The 14,412-nt window shown below is 46.1% G+C and overlaps 1 protein-coding gene across 1 annotated transcript in view; it reads left to right on the top strand.

Moving 5' to 3' along the window:
- CACNA1C (calcium voltage-gated channel subunit alpha1 C) overlaps nt 1–14,412 on the top strand; it is a 706,039-nt gene that overhangs the window by 641,527 nt on the left and 50,100 nt on the right. The window contains exons 33-34 of the mRNA XM_048828634.2: nt 10,254–10,286; nt 13,209–13,337. Coding sequence (XP_048684591.1) covers nt 10,254–10,286; nt 13,209–13,337 — 162 coding nt within the window. The remainder of the gene's footprint in view (nt 1–10,253; nt 10,287–13,208; nt 13,338–14,412) is intronic.

Below are 14,412 nucleotides of genomic sequence, written 5' to 3'. Positions count from 1 at the left end.
GGGCAGGAGGATCTCATGGGCTACCATAGTGGGTGCCCACCCTGCCCCTAAGAGCTAGAGGGACCTGCCGGGGGGCGAGGTGGGGAATCCTGGCATTGCTTACCTGGGGCGGCTCCCAGGAAGCATCCAGCAGGTCCCTCTGGCTCCTAGGGGCAGGGTAGCATAGCTAGGTGGGGAGCAGGGGGAGCAGCCACTCCCCCCCACTGATCACATCAAAAGTGGCGCCTTAGGGACCGACTCCATGGGTGCTCTGGAGCAGGAGTACCCACAGGGAAAATTTGGCAGCTCCCTGCCCCTCCCCACGCCCAGCCCCAGCTCACCTCCGCTCCGCCTCCTCCCCTGAATGCGCCGCCCCACTCTGCTTCTCCGCCCCCAGCTTCCCACGAATCAGCTGTTCGCGCAGGAAGCCTGGGAGGGCTGAAAAGCAAGCGGCGGCTTCGCCCTCAGGCCCAGGGAGGCAGAGGCAAGCTGGAGCGGGGAGTGGTTCCCCTGCGCCCCTAGGGTTACCTGCTGCGGCACGGGCAGCCCTCCTCGCACCCCCCCGCCCGCCCCAGCTAACCTCTGCTCCGCCTCCGCCTCCCTGGGCCTGAGTGCGAAGCCACCGCTTGCTTCTCAGCCCTCCCAGGCTTCCCGCTTGAACAGCTGATTCGCGGGAAGCCGGGGGTGAGGGGGCAGAGAAAGCAGAGCGGGGCGGCGCATTCAGGGGAGGAGACGGAGCAGAGGTGAGCTGGGGCCGGGTTCAGGGCGGGGAGCTGCCAGTGGGTGCTCTGCACCCACCAAATTTTCCCCATGAGCGCTCCAGCCCTGGAGCACCCACAGAGTCGGTGCCTAAGGCGCCACTTTTGGCCAGTTGTTAAATTTAGAAGCCCTTTTAGAACCTGTTGTCTCTCGTGGAACAACCGATTCTAAAAGGGCTTCTAAATTTAACGACCGGTTCTAGCGAACCGGCTTCAGCTCACCACTGGTTGTATGTGTTGAGAATTATTTCCTCCATAATCCCATAGCACTCCCTCAATTCATCTTTTAGAGGAATGGCAGACTGATTTCTGCCTGGAGTATTGTTACATTTACAAACATCAGTGGCAAATGGATTACCTCCAGAGGTCTTGTGATTAAAAACCCCCCAGAGCAATGACAGACAGATTACTCAGGTTTTGTGATAACCCCTAGAGTAATGACTGAGTAATTACTGCCAGGGCTTAAGATAGTTTTCATGCTCTGGACTTCTGGGCATCCAGTTGCCTCTGGAGGACTTGTGCTGTTCTCGTCATCTGACAGTGATGTCCCTTTAGTCTGTTCAGACTAGAAACGCAACGGAAAATCTAGTAGTTTTATTAGAGCCATTGGAGAAGTGATAATTTGGCTCCAATGTCTTTTATATATATTCTGTTAACCTCTGATTTTTCTTTGAATATACATCCATGTGGCTCCCACTCTAGATGCACATGCACCCCATATGCATGAGCTCAAAGTCTTTGAATCACAATGTCTGTGGAGCCATGCCTACATAATGCATGTCCTCATGCCCCTTTTTTATTTTATTTTATTATCCAGTCATAGCCAACAACAAAAAATTCTCCTTTGACACCTTTACCTGTGCCAAAATGATGGATTCAAAGCCCTCAGACCTCTAACTGTGTCTGTCCTAAATGGTTACACACTGATGGCCATAGCCACTGTCTTTCTGTCTCATGAGAACCATGTGTCAGATCACTGCTGCATTCGTCAGTTGTCTTAACAAGAACAAGAAAGTTTGGGGCCACCCATCTGAAGTTTTACCTCCTCAAAGCATCTGGGGGGGGGGGGAATGTAAACTCCCAAAGAGAGAGGATTGACTTCCAAGATGGATCTGATCTTTCCAAGTCTTTATCTTTGTCAGTGTTCCTGCCAGCCAGCACACAACTCCCAAGGTCAGTACCAGCAAAAGACCCTCAGCACCATCAGGCAAGGATCCAGTGTGGAAGATCACCAAAGCTCAGACTGCCACCCTGGCACCAAAGACCAGTCCCATCACCTCAGTGAGGCAAGGGAGACCTGAACACTGGGATATGCATGATTCCCAACACCAGTCCCTTTCTTTCCATAAGGTGGAACCCAAACCTTCAGTCACCAGCTCATCATTAAAGAAGCACAAGGCACATTTAGTGCCCATATCTGAAAATACCTGTAACTGGCAGAAAGCAGCACCAGCTTCGACACCAGTAACAACATCAACATTGGTACCATCAGCAGAATCCCTGCTGGTACCTAATGAGTCTCTGTCAGAGGAGGTAAGAACGTCCCCAGCACCAGTGTCTCTATGCTTGGCACAGGTGCATATTTCTGGCATCTTGGTATTGAAGTCACCTCAGAGGTTGGTGCACCACCTCTGGATGATGTCTGTTCTTCATCTCCATCACTGAAAGATGCCTTTTCTTCTCCATCCACTAGGAAGTTGCCTCCCCTCAAGCCATGAGATGGTCTCTCTCTACAGACTAGGAATCTCAGTGTAGAGCTCCAACTCATCCACCTACAGCATGACAATGACCATGTCAACACCATCTGAACCAGCCTTACCAATACAGTGCACCACCCTGGCCAAATACTAGGGACCACTTCCCAGGGCATCCAGGAGCTGGTCTCCCTTCTGTCAGTCTGGGAAGCATAGATCTCATTCTCCCTCTGCATCCATGACCAGATCCCTGTCTACAGAGAGGGAAAAACAAGAGCAACTGGCAGAGGAGGAAAAGGCATTGGAACCCCCCAGAACAACACCCTTCATCCACCAGAGACTCATCATCATCCTCCCCAGACAAAGCTGTCTCTTTAGCTCCAGTACTGACCCCTGATTACTTTAAAGCATTTTAGGAGCTACTTGTGTGCATTACTGAAACTCTTGATATCGCAAAATCTGTCATTAAAGAAAAAGCTCCCAAACGTTCTCATATTTTGCAGTTGTGTTCCCCTGGTGGGATAGCTCTACCTGTCAATGAGAGGACATCTGAGACCTAGCCAAGACCCTGTGACAGACACCAGCTGTACTACCACCTATGGCTAAGACAGCAGAAAAAAGATCCCAGGTTCCCCAAAAGGGGTTTGAACAGTTTGACACACATCCAACTCTGAGTTTCTTGATGGTTTCTGAGGTTAATGAACAGACAACAAAACAGACTAATAGCATTCTTAAAGACAAAGAACCCCCCCACACACAAAAAATTAGACTTATGTAGAAGAAAGGTCTATTCATCAGTATCACTGCAGCTATGAATTGCTGATTATCGGGACTTATTTGTGGGAAAACAGCTATCTCATTGGGGTAGAGTATCTTCCACAAGATTCCACAGAGGAGTCAAAAAGCATTCTTGTGGAGGGCCAGCTAGAAGCAAAAACACCACTACAGGCAGCCAGGGATGAATCTGATACAGCAGCTAGAGCCATGGCCACTTCTGTGACCACACATAAAGTGTCCTGGCTGCAAGCCTCTGGCATTTGTAAAAAAAAGTGAAACACACAACTGAGAATTTTCTCTTTGAAAGCAAAAAATTGTTCGGCACTCATTCGGACAATGCACTGCACTCTCTCAAGGATTCCAGGGCCATGTTCTGTTCTTTGGGCATCTACACCTTAGCCCCAAACTATAAGCTCTTTAGGTACCCAGTAGCAATTGTGTCAGAAGACACCTACCTACCCCCAACACAGATCTTCTGAATACCTACCCAGGAGGAAGCCAAGGTTTTCTTAGAGGAGACCATCATCTTCCTCGACTGTTAGTCACTCTACCTCAGTTTCCAGGCAACACGTTTGATACAAGCGTCAAGAGCCAACTCAGACCACTAGTAACCATCCCATAACCTTCCTCTTGAATGCTGACTTGGTTTCTTCCATCAAGCGTCATTGTTTATGATAACAACAAACAGATGTGTGCTGGAAGTTATCAGCCATGACTACCGCATCCACTTTTAGCCACTAACCACATCCATACCCTTCCTTGTCCCTCTTCAGGGACCATTGTCATGAAAATCACCTGAAAGAAGAAAGAGCTTCCCTGTTTTGTCTAGGAGTCATAGAGGAATGCCTCTGGAGTACAGGGGAAGTGACTTTTGTCCTCAGTATTTCCTTATCCTGAAGAAAAAAGGGGCTTTCTTTCTATCCTACACCCAGGGAAGACTGAACAAATGGATTCACTGTTCCACATTCAGTATGGTAATACTTGCCTCCATCATCCCTTCCCTTCAGGCTCAAAACCGGTTTGAGGCTCTCGACCCACAAAACTCATACTTCCCTATTGCCAGCCACCCAGCCCCACAGGACATACCTGCAATTCGCAATGGGGCCCAGTCATTATCAGTACAAAATGCTTCTATTTGCCGTCTCCACAGTACCAGAAGGTCTTCACAAAATGCCTAGCAGTAGTGGCAGATGAGGTTTTCGCATATATCAATATGGAGACAATTGGATTATCAAAGGAAGATCTCATCAAGAAGTTGCCAAAGCCGTGAACTATTCAGGCAACTGGGTTTCATGGTGAATTACGATAAATAGTGTCTCATTCCTGCACAGAGGACAGAATTTGTAGGAGCCCTAATCGACTCCAAATAAGCAAAAGCATATCTTCCCTGTAGCTCACGAAAGCTCATGCTCAAATAAATTGGTTAGTCTCTAAGGTGCCACAAGTACTCCTTTTCTTTTTGCATATCTTCCCAGTAACAGATTTCTTTCCCTTCAAATGATAATCACCAGTATCAAATCAAATCAGCCAACTACAGTAAGAAACTGCCTCAAACTCCTAGGCCACATGACAGTTTATATACATGATGCCACTGCGCAGACTTCATGTGTATTCATTACAAGGCTGGTTAATGTTGGTATATCATCTACCCTACAGGACATCAAATGAGCATCTGAATTGTGGTCCCTGCACACATCCTGTCAGCATTGAACTGGTGGTTAGGCCGAAAAAATGTTCAGAAGAGAGTTCCCTTCTCCACTTCTCTTCCAACAAAGATATTTATCACTTATGTATCAGAACTGGTTGGGGAACACACCTGGAGCACCTCCAGATACAAAAGACTTGGTCTCAAAAGGATATGACTCTTTATGTTAATGTCCTAGAATTCTGAGTGATGAGATGATCTTGCAAAGCATTCCAGCCTGTTCCACAGAATTCCATGGTGCAAATTCTCGCAGATGACACATCTACAATGTACTATAAAGCAGGGAAGTGCCCCATCATCACCCCAATGTTAGGAGGCTATCATGTTATGGACATAGTTTCAACAATACAGGATAACCATTAATCACAGTTTCTCTTCATCTTCTAGGAGTCAGCAACAACCTAGCAGGCTTCTTGAGCAGACAATCCACCACCAATCACAAGTGGTCTCTGAAGAGCTCCATCATCAAACCAATATTTCACCTCTGGGGAAATCCCATTATTGGCTTCTTTGCCACAAAAGATCACATGAAACATCCAACCTTTTGTTCCAGGGGAGACATGAGACTGGGATCATTACATGATACCTTCCTTATATTGTGGGATCAATGTCTAGTGCATTTCCTTTGATTCCCTAGATTCCAAGCGTGATGTGTAAAAACAGACAGGAGATAAGAAACGCCACACCTTGTTTCAAGGGCCTTGTGATACTATCTTGACAGAACAGACTGTCTCCCGATCCTTTTATTGTCTTCCCTGGTGCTTCCAAGAATCAAGCTATCTCCTCTCAGAGAATTTTCAAATGGATTATGCAGTGTATATAAAGCTGCTATCATATGACTGATAAGCCTCTCCCTCCAAATGTTAACACTCACTCCAGTGGAGCACCAGCCGCATTCTCTGCTTGCATCAGGAACATCCCTGAATCCAGAATTTGCAAGGCAGCTATCTGGTGTAATAGTCTTACTTTTGTTAAACACGATGCCCTTGACCTGGCTGCAAGATCAAATGCCCAATTCAGTAGGAAAGTGTTACAATTGTTGTTCAGTTAGTGACAGTCAGGGCTCATCAGTCCTACTTTCCAGATGGGTCATTGCTTATCAGTCACCTAGAGTGTGATCCCCACAGACACATACTCGAAGAAGAGAACAGTTACTTACCTTATAGCAACTGTGGTTCTTTGAGATGTTGCCGTCTGCGTGGATTCCACAACCCGCCTTCCATCCCCACTTTTTCAGAGTCCTCCTTATTTGGGATTCTATATTAGCAAGGGAATTGGGGGCCAGTTGTGACTGCTCTACCATGTGCTTTGGGGCGGGGCACAAAGACACCATGGCACATTGGTGGCCTTGATAGACCCTGCTATTCAAAAGATTCATATCTTCAACACATGGGGTACATGCACACCTACAATGGGATCCACAGACAATATCATCTTGAAGAACCACAATTACTGTAAGGTAAGTAACCATTCATTTCCAGGTATGCTCCAGCTCTCCCTCAGCCTTCATTCTACTGAGTCCTTTTCCAGCCTCTAACACCACAGGAGCCCTCTGTTTCTCCTCTGCTCCTGCTCCCAGTCTGTCTACCTCTTATAAATGCGGTAAAGTAAAAAAACAACAACAACATATAGGCCAATCATTTACAACTTACATTATGTTTGACTTAATGAATGTCGTAATGCAAGAACAACGAGGAGTCTTATGGCACCTTAAAGACAAACAAATTTATTAGAGCATAAGCTTTCGTGGGCTATGACCTACTTCTTCAAATGTATGGCTTCTTCTTTATGCAAGAAGAAGCTTGCCCTGGGTGTCTCCTTCCTTTGTAGTTGCAAGTGCAACTTATAGTGTCTGATCAATCAGTTAATAAATACTTAACACAGAGGTTCCCACCCACTTTTAACTGTCTCAGGACTGGCTGTGCAGGTTTCTGTGACATCCTCTAGGTTCTTTCTCTCTACAATACTAGTTGGCTCAGGGCACAGCCTCTGGAGTGGACACCAAAATGCCACTGCTGCCCATCCGTCATTCAGTTATGTGCACATTACTCTGCACCAAAGCCTGCCTGGCCTCAGATCCCAGTCTTGAGATGACAAGCCTGGTTTGGGGCAGCCAAAGCAGGTTAGAGTATGTGCACATGAACGGGAGGCAGCAGATAACAGATGGTAAAGCCAAGGTCTTATTGATAAATTGGTACACATGCCCAAAACTCTTCTTTAAGAATCTGCTTTTGTACATAGTTCCTACGCTTCTTATAAATGAGCCTCTGTTTATTTTAAGGGAACTTTATTGTCCATTCATATGGAATTTATATACTGATATTTAAACTTCATTTCCAAGTACCTACCGGCACTGCTTAAACCCCTGTGAGCCTGTGTGACTTCAGTGTTCCTCCACTCTTCTAGGACAAGCAGCTCGGGTACTAGATGCCCTGAATCTTTCCTAATCCACTCCAAAACCAGTGGTGCTTCACAATGCATAGGACTGGCAGGGAAACTACAAATAGCTATCTCTGTGACATAGTTAGCTGTGTTCACTCTTATGCACCAGCAGCATGTCCTCAGATGTCTCTGCTCCAGTCCGCAGGGCCTTGCCTCAGTGGAATTAGGAAAACATTTTGGCAGTGTCTGTGGTTTCAGCTTGTGAGATTCTTGCTCCAGAAACTGCAGTTGGACTGAAATCTATACAGCAAGATGGCGGCGGCAGCCAAAGGCAGTCTCATTTGAACGACATGCCTGCAGCAGCGACGGTTGGCATGAGTGTGCTCCATGCTGCTTGGTTTAGAGGCTGTCCCTCATGGTGACAGTAGAAAGAGTTTTGCTGTTTTACTGCCACATTCCACTAGCCAGGAATAAAAGGTCACCTCCCAGCACTAGTTGACAGAGTTCGTTTAAAAAGGTCACATTCCACACATAGCTAGGGATGCTCGTGATGAAACAGATACTCATGGATCTGTAAAGGACTGACACTCACAACAGGCAAGGTCCTTGCATACCAATCCACCAGCAGTGGTGGAAAAAATGGTGGGACATGGAAGTTCTCACAACATTTTTGAAGTATCGGAGAATATTTTCAGCAAGGAACACGGAAGACCAGACTTTTGGAACGTTCAGTTCACCATCCCCTCATCTCATACCCACACCCATCCACCCACCCACCCACACACACACACACAGAGAACTATGTGTCCACAATTTCAAGAGAGCAAGACTTTATTAACTAGAGACTACTAGGTGGGACATCTATTGATGTTAACAAATATTTCCATTGGGTTATAAGCCCTTTTTGTGGGAAATATCAACATTTAAATTATATTTGATGCTTTCTGAAAATTCAGGCCAGCTACTCAAGGAGTGGGAGAGGGATTACCCAAGATATACTTTGCTTCTTCAGTCATACCAAGTAGACAGTCTCTGATTCATAGTTACCTAACAGATTACTGATTGCTCAGTATTAGCGGCCACATGCTAACTATTTTGGTGCATTCATAGCTTCTTAAATATCTTTTCATATAGAATTGTTTTCACTGTTACATTATTATTATCCTCGCATTCTGGTCAAATACTGATGATATCAGAACTATGAGTAAGGAATAGTAACTTTACAGCACTTACAAGGCTTCTTGAGACAGCCAGTCACAGGAAAACTCTATTTCTGATGTTATCAGCCTGGTCATATTGGTAATCCTGAAAGATTCCCACAGCAACCTGAGAAGCGTTGAATGCCCTGGATTCCTGTTGACTTCAATGGAACCTGCGGGGCTCCGCACCTCCTAGCAGGAGCTCAGCACCTGGTAGGATTGGGCCTCTCCTGTGAGCAAAAACTCAAGTTCAAAATAATGTTTTGCAAGACAGACCAAAAGAAAAAAAATATCCATTGTCAGAAAGGAAGAATTTGTGGAGCAGCATTAAAACAAAATCTTTATCTGGCCTGTAAGAAAAATGTCTGTATGGGCAAATTTCCATCTTCAGTATTCCAGCCAAATTTTCCTTGTTTAATACTTGAAAAGAAAACACAAGAGCAAGACCCTTGAAAGAGGAGGGTAAAAGCAAAAAGACCCTAGAGTGCAAAAGCAATGAGTTAACCAAAAAGAGCACCAGGGAGCTCGGGATAGCTTTCGTTTTTTATTGCCCTCATTTGCCCGTGTCACTGGATGTTCAGGGCATCTAAAAATACAGCCTCACTTTACATAAAAACAAAATACAAAGCTAATTTGGTTTGTTCAATGTCCTGAGTGTGTTCCCATTGGCAGAATGCACGTAAGCATCTTGCTCGGGTCCCAAGTATCATGGTGGCCGAGGTCATCTGCAAGGGAAGAAGCAGTGCACGAGTTCCATCCTCACTAGTGCAGCCACAGAGAATAGCTTCAGAGATGCTTCCATCAGTCCGCCTGTGACATAGGCTGGTCACTACAGATTAAGCTAAGGGAGCCTACATAAAGTTTTCATTCATTTTTGGATTCTCTTGTACTCTCTGGTACAGCCTGGAGCACTAGCTACTGTCATTAGTTTTTCAGAACTAATCTCCACACTGAAAATGGCCTCAAAGGCTAATAAAGAAAGAGGGTCATGTACAGTGTTCGAGTGATTAGGTTTTTCTAGGGGTAGCTGGAACTTGGCTGCTACCAGACTCCATTGGCTCATCCATCACTTCCCTGGAGTTTCTTTTCTTGTGGGGGTGGGTGAGGATAGATCATGGAGAGGGCTAATTGACAGCTTTACCATCCCACTTTCTACAGCTGGCAATGGCTATTGTAGGGTTGCCAAGCGAGTGATTACATTATCTCAGCCTATTGTTTTAATAACCGCAATGTAATCACTGAGAACTGTATGCTAGGACATGGGGACATATAAATAGAAAATGTCATAGATTTGGGCTATTGTGGATTAAATGGGTTTGCAGATCAGACTGAAATATTAGAAGATGGCTGCTTCTTATGCAGAAGTGGCCTAAAGTTGAGATGGGGAGCTCAGTTAGTGGCTGTACTGGGAGATGTTGGCCCTTCTGAGTTCTAGCTAGAGTCGGAGGGTTGGGATATCAGAAATGTATTAGCAGCATTCTGTCCTCTACTCCCTAGAGGGTTCAGGATGCCTAGAAACCCAGAAAACACTGAGCCAAATTCAGATCTACTGTCAGCGGGTGCAGTTCTCATCGGGAGTTGCATCCACGTTTGCCAGGGCTGAATTTGGTCCACTGCATCTTTAGGGAATCAGCCCAGTCTACTTTTGCATTCTTTTCCCCACATTTTGCCCTCTTCTGCCATTTTGTTGCTCCTGTGTTAGCCCGGGCCTCTTACTGGAGACTTATTACAGCTTATTTCTGTCTCCCTTTCTTTAAAGCCAGCTGAACATACCCAATGCTCTTCCTCTATGGTAAGACCAAAAATACAGACCGCTCTGACAGCTTCTGTGACAGTCATCCTCTCACACTCCTTTACTCTCTTCCCCTGATCATGGGTTTTTTCTCCAAGCCCAGCCTAGTTATCTCTGCATGAAGCTGCTGTGTTGTGTATTTGTGTGAGTCTGGTGTTCACATGAGCTCTGAATATGCTACATATGTGTATTTCTCATGCATCCTGAGTTTTTCTTTGGTCAAATTAATTGTTGCCTACCTTCTAATGAATTACCAAGAGAGAACAAGAACTGTTAAGATTTCTTGTTAGCAGCTAACTTTCCATATCAATTTGACATTGGATTGACTTGCAATGTGATTTCAAATCCAATTTTACTATAAAGGTTTGGGCTCTGAATCTCAGATGAGCTGAGATGGATAGAATAGTGAAGTTTAAATTCACCTTTTGTGTAAGAAGAGGATAAGCAATAATAATCAAAAACTACACAACCTTTGAGGGCTACATTTTAAAACATCATACCATCAGGGGTGTATTAAACCCATTCTCTGTGTGCAGCCATGCAGAACTTCCTTGCTCTGTCAGAGATACGCACATCAGAGAGCTGCTGGAAAATGAGAGTATAGCAAGCAAGGAGGAATCTGTTCAGACTGGCCAAGTAGTTGTCACCTGATCTTATACTGTCCAGCTCCCCAAGTAAACATAACAAATATGGAAGATGTAAGCAAAAATTCCCTAATTTATGCACCGCCATAGTAGGTGCAATTACGCCCTACCCATATGGGAGTAAAATTTTAAATAATTGGCCTTAACTCTCCTTTGAATTTAGTTTATTAGAGGAAATTGAGCCAGAGGGCTTACATGGGATGGGAGTGGTGCACGAGCTTTGTAGTTGTCTTCTTGAATAGTAATCCTGGATGTAGACAGGCAAGTGTCATGTCTATTTAAATGCTCACAGCCAAATTCTTCTCTTATTTACACACCATTGACTTTAGTGAAGTTGTGCTGATGTAAATGAGAGGAGAATTTGGCTTACAGACTATTCGTGGTGTTAAAGTGGGAGGAGGGCAGGCAGATGTTAAGATTGGGGGGATACTTGTTGAGGTTTGTTCCTGGAGGTTGTGTGTCCCCTCAATCTCTCCTTCACTAATCAGTGTGCTCAGCCTGCAAGAGGCCACACAACCTCACGTTGAATTCTGTGCCTTGCCAACAAATGGGGAACCCCCTACCTCGCATTGGCACAGGTTTACTGGTCCCCAGAATCCCACACTGTAGGCTGGAGGAAGACACTTGCTCTCAGAGGTTTCACTGATGATTAAAATGCTTGGTATATCAGGCAAAACTGCACCTCCAGCGCAGCTCTAATCTACTAAACACGGCACAATGTTTCTCTGTGATTCTAGCTTGAAGTATAAGTAGCCACACACCATTGCAACTCACATGCTGGAACAGAGGGTCAGCTGTGAAGTGGTTGAATGAAACTAGAATTTTTTCTAGTGATCTCAGAAATATAAATCCAAGTAGTTTCTACAGCTTGGATTTCATGAGGAATAGAAATGCAAGCAGATGCTGCTTATTTTGAGCTATAATAGGAAATCCAAAAGCTCTGTTCTCTCCTGGTTTATACAGTGGTGACTAGTTAAGAAGGGGTGATCTGCACTGTTTCTGAGTCCTGAATGTTACAGTGCTTGGCATCAAGCTCTTGGCTTTGCAGCAGGGAAGGGAGGTGGTGTCTATGTGCTTCTCTGGCAGAGTGAGTAGGAGGATGACAAGATTATCTCCCTATATAGCACAGGGTTATGTTCCCACAGCATTTCCGATGGAAACTACTGCCTACATATATTTAGCACAATATTTTCAGGGGAGTAGGGGGCAAAATGAACTGGGAACCCTGTAACTGTTCTGCACAATTCCCCCAAGCAGAGTGATTGTCTCACCTTGAGCTAGGCAGCAGGGTTCCTTACACAAGCTAAGGCAAGGCAACTGACTCCTTTTTGTTTGGGAAGCTATTGCCCAAGCACACGTGAAGCATGAAGAACGTCAAAGCTGGTTGCAGGCCCTGGGGGAAATGCTTAGGGACAAGGCTGAAGCAGTAAGAAAAGCAGAGGCCAGGAGAGAAACTATTTAAAAATGCTCCCGGCCTGAGCGCGAGCTGTCAAGCCAAAATTAAAAATAATACTGCGCAGTGCATAGGCTGTGGGAAATACAGAGGGGTCATGAGAAAGACGAAGGGCCCAGAGCTCAGGACTGTGAGTGCACAGTGCAGAGCTCAAAAACCACAGCCATGCCACTGCGGAGATGGGAAGGCTGATTCCGAGGCTCAAGCAATGCTAAGAGCTTGGCTCAGTGGCAGCACATGCTATGCTCATGTGGGACCTCTAAGCTTCAAAGCAGACTTGGGACCTGCCCGAATTCCCCAGGCAGAGCAGGCTAAGTGCGTCATGGATACTTAGTGCCAGATTAACCAGGACAGCTGGATGATGCACATTATGTAGTAGCTTCAGAGACAACTCCAAAAGAAAACTGTCTTTTTCCCCCACTGTCTAATTGTGACTTCTTGGCCACTGTAATTACAGAGGGGAACTGAGGGCTCCATAAGAAGATACTGTCAGGAAAACTATTCCATTACCTTTAAGACCCTAATCATAAGTTCAGGCACCCTCAGTAAGAAACCCAAAGGAAGGTTTTGATGAGAGGTTGCACAGCTCCACTGGGGAATACTGAAATCCAGAGAACTTTTAGGATGGCACCACAGCCTTGGATAGAAGGCAGGTTAAACCTGCATCAATCCATCTGAGCTGCTGGGGCTACTGCAATGCCAGAGAGCTTTAACAATGAAAGGGAACAGTGCAGTGAGCTTTTCCTACGTAGTGTTGTCTGTGACCCAGGATCTTTGTTCCTCATCTGCTGTTATAACTACTGCCTCTGTGCCAATGGGTTCCAGAATGCAGAGGAAAACTCGCGCATCTCAATCACCTTTTTCCGACTCTTCCGTGTGATGCGTCTCGTGAAGCTCCTGAGCCGTGGGGAGGGCATCCGGACATTGCTTTGGACCTTCATCAAATCCTTCCAGGTATTCCTTCACTTATCACTAAGCAGACACGCCTGGAAAGAGGTATTTATGCTCTTTTTTGCCTTTCAAAGAGAGATTTTCATGCTGGCAGGATGGGCCTTACGCACAAAGGGCAAAATTTTCTCCTATGCAGCAGGCCAGCACATTGTTTAAGTGGGACTTCAGTGGTGCAAAGGCCTCATGTTGGCCTTCTGCACAGTGGTGAGTTCTACCGAGACAGCCTATGTAACTCCTTGGGTCCTATACACACTTGGCATTTCATGGGACACGCTGGTCTCTGCTTCAAACCAAAGTGAAAGGCAATTCAGACATGAAAACGCTGCCCTGGTTGCTTTATAATCATTAGCAGCACTTTAAGCACCATACTGGCAGAGCCGCTGACACCGGGGGGAGGGGGGAGGGGCAGCTGCTCTGGGGCCCAGCAATTTAAAAGGGTGCAGGGCTCCCGGCAGTGACTGGAGCCCCGGGCCCTTTAAATCACCGCCAGAGCCCCAGGCCCTTTAAATCGCCGCTGGAGCCCTGGGCGGTTCAGGCTGGGCAGTGCTGAAGGGTTGGTGGGGGAGTCTGGCCCCAGCCCTGCCCCTTCTGCCCGAGGCCCTACCCTTCCGGGGGCCCAGAGCCACCCCACCCCCACCTTGCCCAGGAGCCCAGCCACCCTGCGTACCGGTAAGTACTTTAAGTTACTTTCACCCCCTGAGTGTAATGTAGCTATAACCTGATAAATAGCTGCTGCTTTTTCACCCCAGAGCTAACTGCATTTCAGTGGGAGGAAAAGTGGTCTAGGGTTTGTAAAGCACTTTGAGATAATTCAGAGTGAGAGATGAGATATAAAGGTAAGGTGGTATGGTTATTAACCTATTGCACCACAGCAGGAAGTGAAGCAGACACTCCAAACTTAGCCAGATCTGCAATCTAAGGTATGGGAGTAAGCAGAGTGGGTGAGGAGAGGGGGACCATGAAGCATAAGAATGATCATCTCTGAGAGTAACAAACAAGGAGACATCCACCTATTTGAAATAATGGTTTCAAAGAGTTGCTGAGGTTAGCTAAGTTACAGTTACTAATGAAGCCCAGC

This window comes from Caretta caretta, chromosome 1 (assembly GCF_965140235.1).
Source record: "Caretta caretta isolate rCarCar2 chromosome 1, rCarCar1.hap1, whole genome shotgun sequence".
NCBI lineage: Eukaryota > Metazoa > Chordata > Testudines > Cheloniidae > Caretta > Caretta caretta.
The sequence above is the reverse complement of the archived record's forward strand: the minus strand, read 5'-3'. Positions and strand labels throughout refer to the sequence as shown.